The sequence below is a fragment of the Phycomyces blakesleeanus genome (assembly GCF_001638985.1).
Source record: "Phycomyces blakesleeanus NRRL 1555(-) unplaced genomic scaffold PHYBLscaffold_19, whole genome shotgun sequence".
Taxonomy (NCBI): domain Eukaryota; kingdom Fungi; phylum Mucoromycota; class Mucoromycetes; order Mucorales; family Phycomycetaceae; genus Phycomyces; species Phycomyces blakesleeanus.
Window position 1 is genome coordinate 217304 of NW_017265152.1, and position 21464 is coordinate 238767.

The window sequence follows — 21464 nt, forward strand, 5'->3', positions numbered from 1 at the left end:
CAACATATAATTTTTTTTTTTTTTTTTGCAATTTTTCTTCTTCTCTAAACTCCCCACTCCATTTAACATGTTGCGCGTCATCCGTCAGACTGGCGTTGCACGTACACCTGCAATTCTCAATGCTGCAGGAGGTACGAACATTATTTTTTTTTCTCGAATAGTTCCCGGGATCATCGAGCGGCATTTCGTTAACCCGTACCTGTAAAATTAACATGATGATAATTATGATTGCAATTATCCTGTAGCCCGCCTCTTCTCTGCCACTGCCAGCAAGAAGGAAGAAATCGAAGTTTTTATCGATGGAAAATCCGTAATGATTGAGCAGGGCTCTGCTTTGATTCAGGCTTGTGAAAAGGCCGGAGCAGACGTAAGTAACAATACACGCATATTTCACACACACACACAAAATATATATAATATTTTTCTATATAATAAAAATAATAATAATTATACATCCTAGATTCCTCGCTTCTGTTATCACGGTAAAACAAATTAATCTTATTTATTATATATAAAAATAATAAGAAAAATAAGAATAATAATAATTGAAAAAAAAGATATACGCACATGTGTTATACTAAACCCAGGCCCCCCTTAGAACGTCTTTCTGTGGCTGGTAACTGCCGCATGTGTCTTGTCGAGGTTGAACGCGCACCCAAGCCAATTGCCTCTTGCGCATACCCCGTCATGCCTGGCATGAAGGTTAAAACTAACAGTCCTCTTGTTCACAAGGCTCGCGAGGGTGTCATGGAGTTCTTGCTCTACAACCATCCTCTCGATTGCCCTGTTTGCGATCAGGGTGGTGAGTGTGATTTGCAGGATCAGAGCATGCGTTACGGTAGTGACCGTGGACGCTTTAACGAGCCATCTGGTAAGCGTGCAGTAGAGGACAAGTCCTTTGGCCCTCTCATCAAGACCGAGATGACCCGTTGTATCCAGTGCACTCGTTGCGTCCGTTTCGCAAACGAGGTTGCTGGTGCCCCCGAACTCGGTACCAGTGGCAGAGGCAATGAAATGCAGATCGGCACTTATATTGAAAAGACCATTGACTCTGAAATGTCCGGCAATGTTATCGACCTCTGCCCCGTCGGTGCCTTGACCTCCAAACCCTACCAAATGACCTCCAGACCCTGGGAACTGAAGAAGTATGAAACCATTGACGTGTCCGATGCCATTGTACGTGCTTAGCTTAGATGAGTAGATTAGATTTGGAAAACATTTTATAGGGAAGATTTGGCTGACAATACGTACAAAAAACAATAAAATAATCAAACACGCAACAAATCACACATACAACACCTACGCACGAACACGCGATCATACACACGAATACATACGAACACCAACACCAACACACACACATCTTTATATACACGAACGAATGGATATAAATTATAGGGTTCCAACATTCGTCTTGATACTCGCGGTGTCGAAGTTATGCGTATTCTCCCCCGTCTCAACGATGAAATCAACGAAGAGTGGATTTCCGACAAAACCCGTTTCTTCTACGATGGTCTCAAGGTACAGCGTCTCACTACACCCCTGGTGCGTGATGGCGATCGCTTTGTGCCCACTTCATGGGAGGCTGCTTTGAGCCGTGTGGGTGATGAGCTCAACAAGACAAAGGGTAACGGTGCCAAGGCAATTGCTGGCCATTTGGCTGATGCCGAGTCCATGGTCGCCTTGAAAGATCTGTTTAACCGCGTTGGCTCCGACAACTTTGCTATCGATGCCCCCAACGGCTCCAAGCCCCTTGCTATCAATGCCGACTTTAGATCCAACTACACTCTCAACTCTACTCTTGTCGGTGCCGAAGAAGCCGATCTTGTCCTTTTGATTGGCTCCAACCCTCGCCACGAAGCTCCTATTCTTAACACACGTTTCCGCAAGTCCTACCTCCACAACGGACAGGACTTTGGTGTGATTGGTCAGGCTGCTGACTTGAGCTACGATTATGAGCACATTGGTACTGACAGCAAGGCCATCGAGTCCCTTTTGGATGGCTCCCATCCTTTTGCCAAGCGTCTTGCTGAGGCCAAGAAGCCCTTGATCTTGGTCGGTTCAGGTGTGATCGAGAACTCCAAGGATAGCGAATACCTCCTGTCCAAGGCTTCCGAATTGGCTCAGAAGCACCAGAGCACCGTATTCCAGGATGGCTGGAACGGTTTCAATGTCTTGCAGCGTGTAAGTAAAAGCAGATACTAGATAGAGTAGTGTTAGTAGCAATTTATTTATCTATTTATCTATATATTTACATATTTGGGAATTAAGTTAAGGAGTCTAACTTTTCTTTTCTTATTATTATTATTATTGACAATAACTGTGTATTGATGGGTACCTATAAATAATATATATATTTAGGCTGCTGGTCGTACCGCTGCTTATGAGCTTGGTTTCCTTCCTTCCAAGGAGGCCTCTTCTGAGGAAGCCAAATTCGTCTACCTTTTGAACGCTGATGAGATTACACCTGCAGATGTGCCCAAGGATGCCTTTGTTGTATATCAAGGTCACCATGGTGATGTCGGTGCCCAGTACGCCGATGTCATTTTGCCCGGTGCTGCCTTTACCGAGAAAAACGCAACGTAAGTGAGAATTCAAATATGTAGATATATTTATTGGGATCAAAAAAATTATAATTATAATTAGAAAAATAAAATAAACTAACTGAACTGAACTGAACTGAACTGAACCTACTTAATTAACTTGACTAACCAATTGTTTTCTCTATATAAAAATCTGCCTGTGTGTGTGTGTGTGTGTGTGTGTGCGCGTTTTCTTTCTATTCTATTTTAAAAATAGATATGTCAACACAGAAGGTCGTACTCAGATCACTCGTGCAGGTGTCAACCCCCCCGCTGCAGCACGCGAGGACTGGAAGATTATCCGTGCCTTGTCCGAGGTTGCTGGACAGACTCTCCCTTACGATGATTTGGCTTCCGTCAGATCTCGTTTGTCTGAAATCAGTCCTGCCCTTACTCGTTACGATGTTATTGAGACCCCCTCTACTGCCCAGCTTGGTTTGTCTACTCAGATCAAGAGCAATGTCCAGAGCAGCGGTGAGGTTCTCTCATCAGTTATCAAGAACTTTTACCAGACTGATGCCATTTCCCGTGCTTCGAGCACCATGGCAAAGTGTACCAAGACTTGGGTTGGCAAGGAAGAGGCCGAGCTCGAGAGAGCCACTGCTTAGAAAGCAAAGCAATATATACAAATTTAAAATGAAAGATGAAAACATACAAATAACCACAAAGAGAATTGTCTATTTTTTTAAACAGTGTTTTGATATAAGAATAATAATTAGTAATAACCACATAACCTTTATGAGATGAAGGGGATGAGGTGGGGGACTGGGGGGGGGGGGGGGGGGGGGAGGGAGGTGGTGAGGGATGATCATTATTCTGTATGCTATATATATGTGTGTGTATATGTACGTACTTAAAGAGAGATATAGAGGAAAGAAAGAAAGAAAGAAAGAAAATAATGTTGCATACTATGTGTCTATGGCGATCTTTATGAATAGACTTATACCTAAGGAGAAACTGGTTTGTTATTTCAGTGAAGGGATCAAGTCAGGCAAGACAGTAAAAGAAAGAAAGAAAGGGATGTGCCGTAAGTGATTGGTCACTATTATCGCACATATACTAACGTCTTTGTTGGACCTGCATAAAAATAAATATACATAGTACGTATATGTAAATGTATAGGAATATCCAAAGGGAGGGTAAGAAGAAGGGATAAGTTGGGACATATGTACCACAGACTATTTCTCTTTTTCGTTTAGTTATTCATTTAAAGAAATCCAGATTATCCCGACCTCAAAGTAAAGCATTTGATAGCCTATGTTTGTTCAATAAAAGCCACATTTGAAAAATGATACAAAAAATAAATAAATAGATTGTGCTTGTCTTGATGAAGAAGAAGCAAGGATAATTTTGCGGAAAGGTTATATAATTAATAAAAAACATGTAACTTGTAAATGATTTGCAAAAAGGTAGTGTCATGTCTACACTCAATAATTAGCGCATAAATCTCATGCTCTATCTCGCTGGTTAATTTCTTCTTAATTCTGCTCTTGACATATAAGATGTATTACCCCAAGGCCATACATAATTCTGAAATATTCTTGTCCACAGTCAAGTGTAAAAAACTTGGCAAGCAGGTATACAAGTTCATCGATTCGAAGAAAGCAACCCCTTCCAAAGATAGAATGTCCTCAATTGGTTGTGAAATGGCTCAATCAAGTTATATCTATCAAGTTTTGTAGACCATTACTGTCCATAATTTGTGTCATTAACAACTTTATAGTTTTTATTATTATGCACCCATACGAGAGAAAAAAAAACGTTTTCAAAAAAAAATTATAGTTTTAATACCACAAAAGATATACACATCATATTATTTAACAGATATTTATTGAGCTGCTTGTAGCAAAGGTCTAGAATCTTATACTTTATAAAAAGAAAGAAAGAAAGTATTGGTGTTTAATATCTGGTATTTCCACCACAATCAGAAATTACAGCCTTAATTTTGTTAGATAATGGCAAAAAATATTAGTCCTAAATTTTTGACCCATTTGCTATTATTCCCTGGAAATATATACCTCGAGATTCGCAGTGTTATTTAGGTAAGTTTTTCTCTTTCTTGCAATACTTTTGATGGCTTTCTATAAATGTTCGGTTGGGGGTTCAAATCAAGGTTTTAGGATGCAGTAGTCAAATCGATTGATTTGCCAACGGATTCTTCCACCGTGCTGTATATGAGCCCGCATTAGAACACCATCTGTTTTGCTACACTTACAAATCGGCAATACCCTCAATTAAATTTGCTTTAAATGGGACTATTCCTGCAGCAAAGGACAATAATTAAAGATTTGCTTGTTTGGGAGACACGCTATTCTCGTCAATAGATGTCAAAACTCTCATAACGGCCATTTAGTCATCATGTCTAAAAATCGAAACATTTAGCAGGAATTCTGTTGAGCCAACTTTGCTATTGCCTATCCAACAAGAAATCGAGATTTTTTTTGTCAAAGACATATACTTTGGTTTGGCTATGCTGGCTTTTGATCAACAATTTCTGAATATTAGTTTCTAAAGAAATAAGGTTTGCTAATTTGACCTGCATGATCCCAATATTGTTAAAAACAAGCAGTAATATCAGAGTTATCCACCACCCACTGTATCTACTGTCTAAGATATGACTGTGGTAGGTATCGATGATAATATGGGTTTATCCTATATTAGTAACGTGGGCCTTGTAGTAATTACTGGCATCGGTGTATAGGGTAAGCGAATAGATTTGAGAAAAAAAAAAGAGAATCAAAATTGTTTATATAGATATTTGATTCCCCAATTTAAAAATCTTCGTTGATCAATGGCTTGTTGCTACTGAAGTGGTGTAAAGTGTGTACGCGTGCCTGAGTTGTATACGTGTTACATTCCTAGAATATGAGCACATCAGGTTCACTAGCAATTATAGAGTCTGTTCTGGATTGTACAGTTTGCATTTTACTCAATCGCGGTGCGTATACCACACAGCATTGTATAGTCATTTCACAAATGTTGAAATTTGAGAATTATTTCTCAAGAGCGTATTAACGACAACAGAGAAATCAGAATCTGCCTCAGGGAGCGGTCAGTGTGTTTGCTTTTTTTCGAGCAAAAGTCTTTACAGAGAGATAACTCAGAATTGCCGATGCATTAATGAGCATTGGGTCTTAAAACACATGGGCACTTGTTGCTTGATCTCGATGCGGAGATTTCTCGTCTTTGATGAACAACACGCCTATTTTGTTTGTTTTGATAGTCGTGTCTGTGGATTACTTTTCTGAATCATCGGGCAGTTTTAGAATGATTGTTTGAGTTGTTTAAATTGATTTTGGAATTTAATTTTCGGTAGCTTGGTGTGGCAGGGAATGAGGGAAGTAATGAGCAGCTACTTTCTTTTCTTTACATTACAAAGTGTGATTACTATTATTATTATTTTTGGAGGACTGGCTTGTATTATTCTACAGAACAAACAAAAAAAAGGGTATTGTTGTGTTGAGTTGTGTTGTATAATGGAGCTGGTCAGATAGATTTATATGTATTCTTGTGATTTTTTAAGACAATTCGACAATTCGATAAGAAATTTGGATAGAGTACCGTTTGACTGGAGCAGCTGAGGATGAACTTTATATTTTATTTCAAAAATGAAATAAAGTATTTAAATTATTTAAATATACTCTCAGATTCAGCAGTAATCAAACGGGTTCATTCATAGTGATGGACCAAAAGAAAAGGCTGCAAAGTATATAGATGCGAGCTATCATAAGTCTAATGTATGGTAGCACAAGGCGATAATTATGCCTTATAACTTGGCCCAAGTATTCGGCGTGTTTGATTGTAGTATTTTTGGCCAAAACCAAATCAAAGTATATGTATTTAGAGCATATAGTTGACAGAACAGGACATGTTTGTAGCATAAAAAATTATCTTTGTATGATGTGAGTGTCAATATTTTTCAGGAGGTGAATCCAGTATCCTAGTATATGTCGAAAATAAAAATAACAATCAAAGAGAAAGAGAAAGGGGAAGCAAGCCTGTCTCTTTCAATTCCCTTAACCTTTCTTCCTTCTCTCTTAATCTTATGTACTATGCGCAGTTTATACGAAAGAGCAGCCCACACCATATACAAATAAAGAGAGAGACAATACCAGCAGTAGAATACAAGAGTATATAAAATTATAAATATTATTATTAAAATAAAGGGGCAATAGAATATATATATATATATATATATATGGTATATATAAAATTCAGTATAAGAAACACCTTAGTGTTTTGGTACACCAAGAAATGTTATCCTAACCATATTTCTCTTAACCGGCCCCTTCCTTCCAGTACACACACCCCTTTATCCTTCTTTCGTATCGATACAAGCCTTATACCTCCTTACGAATTAAAAAAGCATATATCTACCGTTCTATTTTGTATCCAAAGACATATAATGATACATATACGTACTACAAAGAAATCTAAATACATTTGGACAAATAGTAATAGTAATAGTAATAATAATAATAATATTGAGGTAAACAAGTCTCTCGATTAATTTTAATACTATACATACATACATATATATATATATACTCTAAATTAATCTTGAGTCTATCTACCATAATAGCAGTAATAAGCTAAGAATCCTACAAATATATATATATATATATAGAGAGATCAAAAGTATTTATATAATTTAAGAATTATATATATATTATATTCTATACGTATATAACAAGGTTTTTTTTTATAACAAAAAAATAAAAGTAAAAATAAAAATTATTAAAGCTCCCTCGCTTAACAAAAAAAAAAACTTAATATCGCTTTATATTTAAACAAGAGGTTTTAACACCCTTTCTTTTGTGTGCTTTCTCTACAGCTGGATTTATAGCTCTACCGCAAAGAAATTCAATTATTTTGGTTTCATTAATCACCAAAATCCATTATTTTTTTTTTCAAGATATATATATATATATATATTATATATATAAATTTATACACAATTTAAGCTACACCAACAAAACCAAAAAAAAAGCCCAAAGCCCAAAGACCAAAGACCACCAAAGCTTAGCTACCTTTATATACCCGCGTACATACACACCAACAAAACATAAAAGTTTACACAATTTTTACGACCTTTACTGCATCATAATGTATCAAGACAGCTTCGAGCCCAAATACAACTATCATCTAAAGCCAGAGTATCCAGTATCAACTTCATGCCAACCTTTTGTGAACAGCACACCGACCCTGAATCTCGAAAACGGATACTTTACGAGCTTTTATTCCCACAGTCCAGTATTCGAATTCAAACAAGATCTAACCACACAAGAACCAGTAGCCAACCAATGCCAGGGTATTCAAAGCATCTCAGAGCAGAATGTATCATTATACTGTCAATGTGCCCAGTGCGATCACAGCATGTGCTTTTCACTAGATTCAACGAGTTCTTCCGAAGACCAGAATGACATCCCAATATCGCCAACTTTGGATTGTATTCCTGGAGTGATATCTCAGTCGTCGCGCTCAAACAGCCATCAGAGTTCACCAACACAAGATTCTCCCGAGACTTACTCAGCACAGTCTACACCTCATTCTGGCTACTCTAGCCATTCTAGCCAGTATGAATATTGCATTCAAGCCACCGATCGACAATATTTATCCAATATGCTGCCTTTCCAAGGTGGGAACTCCCCCTTTGACGACCACAAAATGAGACACAGATCTACCGACGAATCAGCCAACTATAATCTCTTGCTTCAGATGCAACCACAGGGTACTGAGCACTCCTGGTTATATTGCCCCACCCCAATACTACACGATATATGCCAAAAAAATCATCACCACCACCACCATCACCACATCAATAGCAGCGATAACGATGACATGATTAGTATTAGTTTTAATAATGGCTTATACGAATATCGACAGACATATGTACCTCCCATGTCTTCATCACTCTTTACACCCGGACTTCATGCCCCTCTTCATCAAACTCACATGGAGAATAACGCCCGTCCATATCAATGTCACGACTGTCATCGCGCCTTTGCTCGCAAACACGATCTCCAACGCCACAGCCGTGTCCACACAGGACTAAAGCCATATTCATGCGCAGGTTGCAAAAAGGCCTTTGCTCGCACGGACGCGCTAAAACGTCATTTGCGAATGGAAGACGTGTGCAGAATGAGCCCTGAAGTAAAAGCTTTGATGGATTCTGGAAAAAGGCGATACAAAAACCTCATTTAGGTTTCTTTATTATCTTCTTCTTCTTCTTCATTCACCTTATTTTTTTTCTATCTTTTCTTGCATTCAATTTATTCACATCAAAACTAACCATTCCACTACTTCCCCATACCTTATACATTTCTTCTATATGTATTCATTTCTTTAGATTTGGGTCCAAAGACTCTAATCTCGCTCTCTCTCTTTTTAGCTTTATATGCGATCTTTCATTTCATTTTTATCTATATATTCCATATTATCATTTATCATTTATTATTTATCATTTATCATTTATCATTTATCATTTATCATTATTTATTATTTATTATTTATATCATGCTTATTTCGTCCATATTGCATACCCATTTTTCTTCATTCATTCTATCCTTCTTAACTTATATTATGCTTTACTACCTTATGCCTTTTATCTTTATCTTTATATATATATATATCTTTCTTTCTTTCTTTAGCCGTCTAACTGTATCTTCATCTTTTATCCCTCCCCTTCTTTCACCCTTCTTTCCACCCCCCAATCATCCCTCCTTCTTTATTTATTGTTATTTTTTTTATTACATAGAATTAACGATACCACATATCGTTTCTTTATTAAATATATAAATAAAATACATAAAAAATGTCAACACAAAAAATAAAAGAAAATAAAATAAAATCACAAAAAAAAAAAAAAATTACAAACAACAAAGTTCCTCTCCAACTCCTTCACCCCCTCTATCTCCCTCTTTTACCCTCCCCCTCTTTAGCTTATTAAGGAGTACCAAAAAAAATTATTAAATGTACCACGCTTCTTGCTTTCTTATTTCTTGCGATCATCCCGTTTTTTTTTCTTCCTATTTATGGTTTATATATATATTTATTTTTTTTTCTTTAAAAAATAAAATCAAATATAAGCTTTTTTTTTCTTTAAAAAATCACACATATATGTTTGTGCAGTAAAATATGCAAATCTGTATTGATCTATGCATGTGTGCAATAAATAAAACGCAAATTACCCAAAGCTAATTACTCTATTTTTCTCTTTTTACTTTCTTATGTTCATTGTGCTCGAAATTTGATACAACCATATGGTTCTGACTGGACAACATCCAACTTATTAATTGAAGCCAATACTTTCAAAAGAATATATATAAATAAATAAATAACACACACACACACACACATATATATATATAGAAGAGTGGCTGGGTTTAACTCACCAAGCAATTGGTAAAATACATGTGCTACTTGGGATCTGGGACAATTTTGACCATCGTATAGCAGTTGCTCAAATTCAATATATGTTTTACCTGCCAATGCACAGGCATTTCTAGACGAGCTGTGTTAAAAGCATATATGCACAGACTCAGAATTACACCATCACCTCACCCCCTTTCCATTTATTCTTCTTCTTCTACTTCTTTTCCTTTTCCATTTCTTTCTCTCTTCTTGTCTGTCTGTCTGTCTATCTAACAACCTAACAACCTAACAGTCTAACAGTCTAACACCATAGCAACCCAATTACCTGTATACCTACTTACCTAGACAGGTGCTCTTCAATTATGGCTGAAGCACCCCCTAAAGTGTTAGGAAATGAATCACCTTTTGTGACATATAAATATTTATATAAATATATAATTCAGGTAACACACAATATTAGTCCGAGTATTCCAAGTACACTACTACTTCATCTTCTTCATCTACTTGTCATCGTCTTTGTTGCTATTCTATATCAACTCATCAAAACTACGCACCATACTCAACGCCTTCATATTGTAAATCCAAAGGAGAAGGTGAATATTGAATATCGATGGACGATGGGTGGCCGAATGAGGGTGAATTTGATCGCCTGTATCTTTGATTGCTAAAAAAGAAAAAAAAAAGATTTACCAGCCAAGCAAAAGCCGAGAATAGAATGGACCCGTGTATGATCGGTGTAAAAGAAAGAAAAAGTAACAGCATCTGCAACAGACAAACAAAACAAACAAACAAACAAATGCAAATGCAAATGCAAACGCAAACGAAAACGCAAATGCATACAAAAACATGTACATACACAGCCTTAATACCCACCTTTCCTCAAGCGCAAGTGTTTCTTCCGAGTCCGTCCCGTCTTTTTTTTTGAATGTTTAAAATGGCATATTAATTTCCAAATATGTTTTTTTTTCCTTTTATCTTTTTTTGGAAGGTCCTTCTTTTTCTTTCTTTCTTTATATAACTATATGGCTTAACCCCCCTTTTTTTACCCCTTTATTGTACAACATGTTATAAGCTTATATAATCACCTTGGAATTCAAGTATTCCCATATGTTCATTAGCACTATAGAGAGTCCCTGCACTGTAGTCTTCATTAAGACTCTCGCTACTCCTGTATCTTCTGGCGTATTCTGGGCTGACCAAAGTATTCTGTAATCAAAGTATACATATCATTCATTCATTCATTATTTTTTTAAAAAAAAATTCAAGGTAGCACCAAATGAGAGTTTTACTGTTTTTGTGCATGTATTTATACATATATACTGCTCTTACGTTGTGTAGCCGAGGACCTATATATGAGCAATTTATAAACACGCAAATATTGTTTGAAAACCATAACACATGCTACTCACGCATGCTTTTAAAGAAGCTCGTACGATTCTCGTGGTTTAGTAAACTGTGGAGAGGAGTAGAAACTGTGCATACAATTATACGGATCAAATAGAAGGGGTCAAAATAAGCAATTATTGCCAACCTAATCATCTCAATAAAGATCCATACTTTCTACATATGTATCAGACAACAAACGCGTTTTATCGTATTTTTTGAGCTAAAAAAAAAAGGAGGGGTCAATTGATCGATTGAATTGTTCAATTATTAAGGTATAAAGTAAGCAGAGAATATATAAATAAACATATGTGTGCGCCTATTTCAAAAATCAAATCAAATCAAAATCTTACATGTGTTTGCCTTTGATCTCCAAAACCAAGTGTTTTGAGTCGAGATTTTTCATAAAAGTCTAGGGGTAGTAATATTGTGGATGAGCGAACCGATGTTCTTTGTCGTAACCGAGGGACTGGTAAATTGTGTAGGAGTTGAGGTACAAGTGCAGGATTGTTCTCAGTATCTGTTGTACTCTGGTCCCAGCCTTCGCTAGCTTGTCTGGGATTATACTCAATTTCTGGAATATCAAAGGGAGCAACTTGTTCTGAGAAAGTGCTTCCTGTCGATGTAGAACGCCGCCTTGATATTGGACTCTAATAAGCACAGAAACAGTAAGAATATATATATATATATATATATAAAGGCGCAAGCACATAAAATCGGATAAGATTTAAAATGAATTTTTCTTTCTTTCTATATACACAACATGTGTGTCTATATCTGTGTACATAAGTGTGTACACTAATAAACGTAAGGAGCTGTTTTACTTTATTATTAAGCTTATAAACCCAAATAGTAATAATTATAATTATAATACAAAGTCTAGCCTTGATTAACTTACACGGATATCCGTCAAGATATCGGCTGCTTCCCTGGAAAATCTTCCTATCTCTAAAGGCAATACAGTAGCTTGATGCTCAGATATACTGTTTATGGAACTATTAAAATAATGTGTATAGCACACATACATCAAAATCATTACAAGATATATATATATATATATTATTTACCTTGTGGGTGGCTCTGGCTGGTCAAGATAATAATGGTCCCCTTCATAAAGATAATCTTGCGGGATAGACGGCTCTTGATCCAATATATCAATTTCCATTGCATCTGTTCTCAAGGGATCGCTTTCCAAGGAGACAGACAGTCTAGAAGGTTCTTGTGCCGCACTTGTATTCATCTGTGACACTGTTTGATCTTCATATTCGGGCCTGCTAACCTCCTGATCTGCACAAATATACTCTTCATCTTGCTGGGGGAAAGGCTCATATCTAAGAAGCTTATAAAAGAAAAAAGCAATCATCCATATTAGAAATTAGCGTTCAATGCTTTCTTCCCAGAAATGGTGAATTGTGCAAAATCTAAAGGATTGTTTTTGTTTTACCAAACTGAAAACTGAATTTTTGTAGTCTATTCCCAATTGACCAAACTCTCTCTCACTAAACGTGATACTAGATTGTCTATTGGCAGATAAAATCATCATCATAAACAGAAGCAAATCAAAACAAATAAATTTGACGTCAAATTTCGCAGAATTTTCATGTCATTTGATACCTAGCTGTTGCCAGAGGCATGTCAATATCTTCTATAGTCATCAAAGCAGACTCCCTGCATATCCTTGTCCAAAGTTGAACTGTATCCTCTATATATATATATATTTATTGAAGTGCGAGTATAAATGTATATTGTATTAAAGATAAATATAATTTAATCAAACGCCTTACGCCAAATACACATTATGTATGTATATAGATACTTACCATACACACAGTAATGTTGATGCTGTAATACTTTTACAATACCAACCAATAGTTGAGCCGTAACTCTCAAAGCTAATTTGCTATTAGGAGTACTCAAAGTGTCGCTAAAGTGATGTGTACGCCCAAATACACACACAATACAATTTAGATAGTAAAATCAGATACATACATATTTGTGTGTATACATATATACTTACCACAGCAATGGAATATTCATATTAACCAAATCTTTCTTAGAAGGGTGACTAGCCTTAACATTCGAGCCAAGGTTCATTGCACGCCTAACAGAAACCAAATCCACCATTTTATTCATTTCTTCATTCAATTAATTTCTTCATTAATTCATTGCTGCTATCCATATATGTATATGTTTATATATTTATTTACCAAGCTATTGCAAGGACCTTACGCTCCTTCTCAGGTAAAGCTTGAAATGAATCCATTCAGAGTAAATAATAAAATAAACAAGTAGAATAAATACAAGAGACTTAATTCAAGCTTTACAAAATATATATAGATATATAGGTATAGATGATGTTGTCAAATAAAAAGAAGAAAAAGAAAGATATATAAATATATGGATAGATAGATAGATAAACAGAGAAAAAGACGCTTGAATTGAATCGCCTTTATGAAAGATCAATCAAGACATCCGAAGTCTTCAATTTAGATCGCCTGAGACTCTCTCTTTTCGTGCGCCGTTGTTTAGTATATTCTGATACATGAGTACTATCTTCATCTTCATCCTCTAGATCAAGAATCTCAACCGTAGACGGACTCAAACTACTACCGCCACTGCCATTGGTTTCCTTATGGAAAAAATTGTTGTCCGGAGATTCTGACAAGATAGGATCCGTATTGATTGGACGTGGAACACCAAGCGCAATCATGTCATTCATACCAAACTGTGGAATAGGACTGGGTAGTCCAGGAATAATGTAGGTATGATCGACTTTTGGGCTGGCTTCTTCCGCAACAGGGTATTTACTGGTAAGCAAATATTGTTTTGCTTCATAAATCTCTCCATTTCCCTTTTCTTCTTCTTCGTTATAATTATAATTATCACTATAATCGTCCTTGTCTTTGTCTTGGCCAATTTTGTCTTCTAATTCTTCTTCTTCATCGTAAAGATCAATAAGCGACTTTGGAACTTTCTTGTTAGCCCGTATATCTCTTTCTTCCTTTAATAAAGCAATCTAAATCAAAGAATAATATACTTGGATCAATACCATAGTCTCTTACTGTCTGTATATCTATCTATTCATACTTATACTTACTTCTTGTTCCACCGCTAATCTTCTGAGCTCAAAGTTACGTTTCATGGGAATAATAAAAGTGTCTATAAGATTGACAACATATTGACCATACACTGATGTATTATAAACATCCTCCATTTGAAGAGGCTGGCTAAGCTTTTGGTTTTCCCAAGAGTCTTTATAATATATATACAAGTTTAGCTTATATACTCTCAATATAATAAATTCAAGCCAAAATAATCTTACTTGTTGTGTATATACGAGATGTTCGATTAAAAGTTGAATGATACTCATTTTGATTTTCTTCAAATATACTCCTTGGTAGCTCCATCATACTTTCTCTAGAAGTCGCAGAAAATATACTTTCTTTTTTTATGACTATTCCAACTTCAGTAGATCCAATGCTGATTTAATAAAACAAAAAAAAAGGCACATTTATTTCAGCACATTTTATTCCTTGATTCATTCTTAGATAAACTATATATGATATTTGTGTGGGTTGCTAGTGTTTTACTTACGTTCCGTCAACTTGCTTTTCTGATTGAAAGCAAGCCAGATGAATATGGTTTTCCTGAAAATAATAATAATAATAATAATAATAATAATAATAATAATAATAATAATAATAATAATAATAATAATAATAATAATAATAATAATAATAGTGATAATGATTAAGTGAATAAGAAGACAGGAACCTCAAGTCTGCTTCAAATTTTAATTTCAATTTTAATTTTAATTTCTGTTATTATTTACATGTTCTGGCGTGGCATCAAAGCAAGATAAAATCATGCCAAAGAATCGGTCGTCCATTGATTGTTGTAAGTATTGGGTTTTTAGATCTTAAATATCATTGTTTAGTAACCAGTATTAATAATGCCCCATGTAAAATAAGTGGCGATAGAGCCCTTTATTATAAATAACATACTAACAAGCAACTTACCAACATGAGAAGGAAAAGCTGTTATGTGAGGGTGACTGTGATACTTTACAAAACAATAACATACATTTACATATTACATGTTTTTGTGCGTGTGTTAAACATCAAAAAACTTCAATCCATATATACATAAACTTACCCAGCCTATAACACACATTGGCTTATTTGTCCTCTTGCTGTATTCCTACCAAAACAACAACAGAATTATTAACTCAAGGAAATCAATATACAGATAAGCTGCTCTTAAACATCCTTATTTAATTATTACTTCTGCTTGAAGAGCGGCCAGGTGAAGTTGTTCCGGTGCAATCTCGACGCGGTCTTTTCTTTTATCTGAGCGAGTCAAGAGGGAGACAGCTTCGATATGAGCAGTAGTTCTTCCTTTCATATAAGGATTCTTGCACGGCGTGGTCTGTAGTTTTTGTTTTTCATTTTTTGTTTTGTGTATATACATTTTTTTTTGTTTTTCATTTTTCATTTATTTTTCATTTGCTTTTATTTTAGGATGACAGATGGATAATGTTGATGGTTTTGTACTTACTTCCCAGTTGCCAATGAGCATTCCGATGATCTCTTCCTGGAATGGAGAGAATCTGTTGGCTAATTTCAAATGGAGATTCTTTCTCTCAGATCTACCTTTTCTGTGGACAGCGCATGGGTCAGAATGACCTGATAAATACTTGCAGGTAAAACGACTGATACCAGCATGATGAAGATAAAGATAATGAGGTTAAGGTTATATTATCTCAAGATGACCTAAAAGGAAACAGGAAACCGTCAAGTTCATTGATGAGGTGACTGCGCTGTTAAGGATGAAAGTGGAGGGCTTTTTTTTATTTTATTTTATTTTATTTATTCTTATTTTACTTTAACCTTTACTACATTTGAGATAATAAGATATATAGAGGATCAATTGGGGATCATAAATTAAGATCAGAATAATGGTAATCATATACAACAAATTCAGAAAACAAAAGCATGATCAAAGCTTGATTGTTTTCAATGAAACTTTCATTTCTTTGATTGGTGGTTTATTGTCCTGGATTTGGAAGAGGATAAAAGCTTGAGTTTTACACGATTCTTTCATTACTAAACAAATTAGCTATATTGTGTTGATCCTCACAAAGAACAAATCTCGTACAGTTTTCACAAACTGCTATGTCAAGCAAGGAAGACTATTGGCATTAAAAAGGGGGGTTTCAACAGTACATATATATTTTTTCTTTTAATATGAACTATTATCGGATAGTGATTAAAACATTGCTACATTATATTTTAAAGCATCACAAGTTAGTGAAATCATCTAATATATAAATATATATGTGCTCTATTATTTCGTATATCGTTTTTAGATATTACATGATGTATTCAAGCGATCTGAATGAATTAGCCTCATAATAAATAAGAAAATAAAAATAAAGCACTGTGTGGTAAGGACACAGACTATTGCTAGAGAATAAAAATAAAAAGTTGATAAAATTGATTAAGCTCTGATCTATTTTACTCGTTGGGCAATAATAATACCCTATTAATCTTAGGAATTGGTAAACCAACCACAGCCTATATCGAATTTATTGAACATGGTAATGAACTGGGGCTTGAACCAAGTTCGACAAAAAATTTGAACTTGTTCATAACCCGGTTCAGTATTTCGATACATTACAGCTACAATTCAATATAAGATTAATATGATAGCTGAATATTGCAAGGATATTTTGATGTGTTAGAGTACAAATAATATACGAGTCGTATTTAGAACATCAGCATAAAAATCAAAGCATATAAAAGAAAAAAGGTCAGTGATTTTGACAGACACTCTTAAAATGGACGGCCGTGTAATCTGTGTCAGGATATTTTATAACGCGCTTTAATAAAACGAAAAATGCATAAAGCTTTTATGGGTTTCATTAAATAGCATACTTGAATTTTCTTTATTATTATTTATTGATTAAAAGTAAAGCAGTAACTTGGCGTAAAGAAGTGTAAAGAAAAGAATAAAATAGGCCTTTTTTTGGGTACAAATCAAAAAGGTTTCGAGCACGCTACGTTCAAAAAGCATCTCATGCGAAGCTTCCTATATATTCATAGCGACTCATTATGTTTTGTGAAATTTGAATTGGTGAAATCATATTATTTCTTTCTCTGATAGAAACAGCTACGCTTTACTTCTTTAAAGAGCCAAACTCAAACTCATTCCAAAAAAGATTACAGACGAGTGTGGTGCCTGACATACTTTTTTTTTTGAAAGAACGTCAATCGTCACTTCAACTACTTTAACGGAGTTGAATTTCACAAGTTTTTTTCCAGTGAAGAGGACCAAAGTAAATAAAGTCTTCCATCTACTCTTCACATCTCTTGTATCATTTTATCGCTGACATATACACCTGCAAAAAAAAAAAACCAAGGGGAAAAAGTGCGTGACTATTTTCATATGCATGTGACTACTATAGCTAAAAACTATAAAAAAAAGCAAAAAGTAAACAAAAAAGGACGCAAAAAAACAGAAAAAGACGAGCGACAAAGATGCGAAACCTTATTTACCATCAGAAACTACAATTCTGCTCATGCGAATAGCTCATTAGCTTATATATAGCTCTCATCATGTTCTTGCAGAAATGAGTTTGTCAGAACATTTCGCATCAAAGATCAATTCTCTATTTTTCTCATTCAGCCTGACGTCCGATGTTGATTCGCGCATACTTTTAACAGCCACTCATGATAGAAAGCAAGAGTTTTCAGAGTAAAAAACAGAATGCACACGCGTTTAAAAATTGTTAACCTCTTGAGCGTACTTGGTTTATATACATACAGTCGATGTCTGATCGATTTCTTAGAAATATAGTAGAGTTTTGACCATTACAAGAACAATACCTAAAGTTTTATATATGACACCAAAGCTTGTATATATTTCTTAAAAGTGACCGTTGATGTTTCTTGACTTATATGTTTTCTCTCATATACGTCAAAATTCATATGTACAATATGCTTGATTAGAGTACCCATAGATCTATTATCCCCGCTCAAATTTCCCACAAGTAAGTTAGACTTTTCTAATTTGATATTAAGGTAAGCTACTCTTACATAGATTGATTATGTTATATTTTTGACTTTTGCTTCTATATGAACTTTTTCATCAATTGTATATAAAGCACAAAGTTTTGTAAAATTTGGCCAAGTCCTGACATTTGAATATCCAATCTTTTTCTTGGACGCCCAGTTTTCATTTTTTTTTTGAAGATTCATCAAAGCCAATCATTTTTCGAATTAAACTAGTGCTACATCCAACAGTCAAGCATCCAAAGCTGGTGAAAACCCGTAATATAAGCACAGTATATATAACGCATCTTAAACTACTAGCTATCCAGTGAAAATCATATTAATTAATCATTGTTTCTTTTATTGCAACGTTTTTCATACTCCTCTTGCACTTTCTCTTCAGACCAGCTAAACAAACTTGCCATCTCAAATATCATTTTCACATCTGCTTCAAACGCCTCTTTCTTCAAACGGTCTTCCCTAGCCTTAAAAAAATGAGCTTTTTGAAGGGCGAACTTCTCGTCCCGCCAAGCCTTGGTGGTGGCATCCACCACCTTCAACTTCTTCTCCGTATCTTTCCTTCTCTCTTCATCAAGTTGAGCATCGGTTAGGTCTCTCTTCTTGCCAGAGATTTTCTTCTTGCGGGATGCACTACTTAGACCATACTCGTTGGCGAAGTCAAAGGGAGTGCCACTGTTTGAGATACACGGAGATTCTGTTTCTCCTGGTCTTCTGATCTCATTTATCCTAAAAAATTCAGGGCATATTTCCTCCAGTTTCCCTGTTGAAATTTGAATTAAACTTAATAAACACTTGGATATGATATGAGATGAACATACGCTTGAGTTCTTCTTTTCAGCTGTCAGTTTGACTGTAATGACTAGGGAATTCCTCACTATGTCTCATAAGATTAAGAGCAGGGAGGTACTGCTTGTCAATTAGATAATTAATTCTGGTTTTGATCTGGGCAGCTGGCTGATCTATTCCTTGCTCGGCAAAGTATTCCCTGCAATCATCAATTATCATGGTTTTGGTGGTAACAAATGTTTCTCCTTCAGGTGTTCCATCAAAGTACTTGTTGAGATTATCCCCCTCGTCTTTGAACAAGAAATGGTAGAGTCTCTCTAGAGGAGTCCTGTTGTCTTCTCCTCCATCAGGTACCTTCCATAATTTATAAGAGGAGGTTACTCTATTTCTTTTAATTTTGAAAACGCCGGTTTTTTCGTCAAAAGACATGGTAGGGATTTTAAGAAAGCTAATAGTGAAAGAGTGGAAAGAGGAAAAAAGAAACAGTGGCATAGGAAATCTTTGTATTTTATTTTTTAGATCATCTCTGTCCTCTTACTTTAGATGGTTTTATATTAAAGATTACATCATACCATGAAATTAAACATCGCATCGGTAAGTTAATATATTTCAGACTTCGCAACATTGTTTGAAGTTTTGGAGGTTTTTTTTTTTTTTTTTTTACAATTTTTATCTCAATCATTATTAATTGGTGTGGACAGACGATTTTTTTTTTAAAAAAAAAGGGCAATTTTTTAATCTACTCTAATTGGCTAGTCTTCTTCCATTGTCATTTGGGTTGAGAAGAGGCGCATGTTTTTGATGAAGAATATGTGCTATAGGGTGCAAGGTCTTAAATAACTCGCAATAAAAGGTTTTAACTTAAGGGCAGAGACGAGATTATAAGCACAATTTTACCTAATATGCACTTGCACTAGTTCTTGAACTGTTTTTTTTTAAAAGAAAAAAGGTGTGGACAGCCATAAATTGGTCTGGTTGACTAAGTTCAGGATGAACTTGTTTTGCCATTTTTTGCCCCTTTTTTTTGAACCTTTAGCTTTTCCACAACAATAGTACTTTACTATTACCAATATACTTGACCATAAGTAATATTTAATTTATTGCTGAAATGTAAAAGTGTTCAATAAGGATCGTTTTAATCAAAATGACAGACTAAATACAGAAAATCAGGTATATGCCCCAATTCGTTAAGTAAAGTGCTTCTATAGGTATAAGTAACATGGTAGAACACAGTAAGATCCACTATTTCAAGGTAGTTTGATAGTGATTTCTCTAATATTGATCAAAACATCCAATTTTTTCATTTTAAAGAGCCATTTACTAATAGATATTTCGATATTTACACCACATAAGCATCTTTGATCCCAAAGTTCTTTCAGGGCATACACCTAAAAAAATCGAAATTTTGTGCTTTATTCTATTAAGTAAGGCTATGTATCAAGTTAATTAATACCGGCAAGTCCTTGTCTGACCGAAAACAGACTGATATTCATGGAGATATCGATAGATTTAAAAAATGACAATATCGATACTTCCACCACCAAAAGATATTATTTAAATGTCAGACCGTAAAGCTGTATACACCAAAGATTATTCGCACTGTGCGCATGGCAGGTTTTGTAATCATCTAGTACAGAAAGTTCTTAAGACAATAATGGTATTTATGTTTTTTTAAGGGATTTAAGCATAAGAGCATAATTATATTATGTAAAGCTATGTATATATATTTTATGATTTTTATCTTGATGCTTCAAGACAATAACCAAAATATCCTTTAGAAGAATGATTATACTTCAAAAAAATACACTTAACGTTTGATGTAGTAATATAGTAGTTATCTTTCTTCTTATAACTGCCACTATATAAAGAAATGCCGATAGATAGTGATAAATAGCAGAGAGATAAAGATTGGATAAGTTGTTATATCGAGCTTTGACCGTATCTTGATTATCGTTTGCTTGCATTTTTTTTAAAACATCGTCAACTTGGCTCCAAGTTCAGACCGGAAGAGATATGATATTATTGACTATGTAGGGCTACTTATCTCACAGGATAGTACTCTTTTTTTTTTAAATAAATAAATAAATAAAAATAAAGAAAAATAAAACAAACTAATAAATTTAGAAGCCAAATTTTCAAGATGAACTTGCAAAATCTAGGCAATACAACGGGCATCTTACAAGGTGAACATACCCAGCCTGAAATTATTAAATTATGAACTAAAATAAAATAAAAGAAAAAGAAAAAGAAAAATAGAATAAAACAG

The 21464-nt window shown here is 34.8% G+C and overlaps 5 protein-coding genes across 5 annotated transcripts; 2 read left to right on the top strand and 3 right to left on the bottom strand.

The window, feature by feature from the left end:
• The first annotated feature begins 36 nt into the window (after positions 1-36).
• NDUFS1 (NADH dehydrogenase Fe-S protein subunit 1 NDUFS1) lies at positions 37-3311 on the top strand. Its single transcript, XM_018429110.1, has 7 exons — positions 37-131; positions 246-367; positions 461-482; positions 599-1176; positions 1399-2184; positions 2362-2582; positions 2800-3311. Exons 1-7 carry the CDS (start codon positions 68-70, stop codon positions 3188-3190), a joined length of 2184 nt encoding a protein of 727 aa, XP_018288166.1. The 5' UTR covers positions 37-67; the 3' UTR covers positions 3191-3311.
• Positions 3312-8537: 5226 nt separating this feature from the next.
• Positions 8538-8705, top strand: PHYBLDRAFT_95300 (C2H2-type zinc finger transcription factor; the record flags this gene model as incomplete). Its single annotated transcript, XM_018443894.1, has 1 exon — positions 8538-8705. A coding segment is annotated over one exon (168 nt), but the record flags the coding sequence as incomplete, so codon positions are not given.
• A 1110-nt stretch (positions 8706-9815) lies between these two features.
• PHYBLDRAFT_148684 (hypothetical protein) lies at positions 9816-13602 on the bottom strand (the record flags this gene model as incomplete). Its single annotated transcript, XM_018432133.1, has 16 exons — positions 9816-9889; positions 9977-10095; positions 10298-10358; positions 10511-10620; positions 10830-10869; positions 11042-11162; positions 11286-11302; positions 11390-11516; positions 11693-11989; positions 12238-12334; positions 12407-12678; positions 12784-12859; positions 12954-13041; positions 13160-13263; positions 13357-13440; positions 13547-13602. The coding sequence occupies 16 exons, from the start codon at positions 13600-13602 to the stop codon at positions 9816-9818; spliced, it is 1743 nt and encodes a 580-aa protein (XP_018288168.1).
• Positions 13521-16063, bottom strand: PHYBLDRAFT_188005 (hypothetical protein; the record flags this gene model as incomplete). Its single annotated transcript, XM_018439443.1, has 10 exons — positions 13521-14355; positions 14437-14591; positions 14662-14819; positions 14934-14986; positions 15172-15257; positions 15359-15401; positions 15495-15539; positions 15624-15767; positions 15897-15932; positions 15992-16063. The coding sequence occupies 10 exons, from the start codon at positions 16061-16063 to the stop codon at positions 13789-13791; spliced, it is 1359 nt and encodes a 452-aa protein (XP_018288169.1). The 3' UTR covers positions 13521-13788.
• Positions 16064-18735: 2672 nt separating this feature from the next.
• PHYBLDRAFT_148686 (hypothetical protein) lies at positions 18736-19627 on the bottom strand (the record flags this gene model as incomplete). Its single annotated transcript, XM_018432134.1, has 2 exons — positions 18736-19172; positions 19264-19627. The coding sequence occupies 2 exons, from the start codon at positions 19625-19627 to the stop codon at positions 18736-18738; spliced, it is 801 nt and encodes a 266-aa protein (XP_018288170.1).
• Between the last annotated feature and the right edge of the window lie 1837 nt (positions 19628-21464).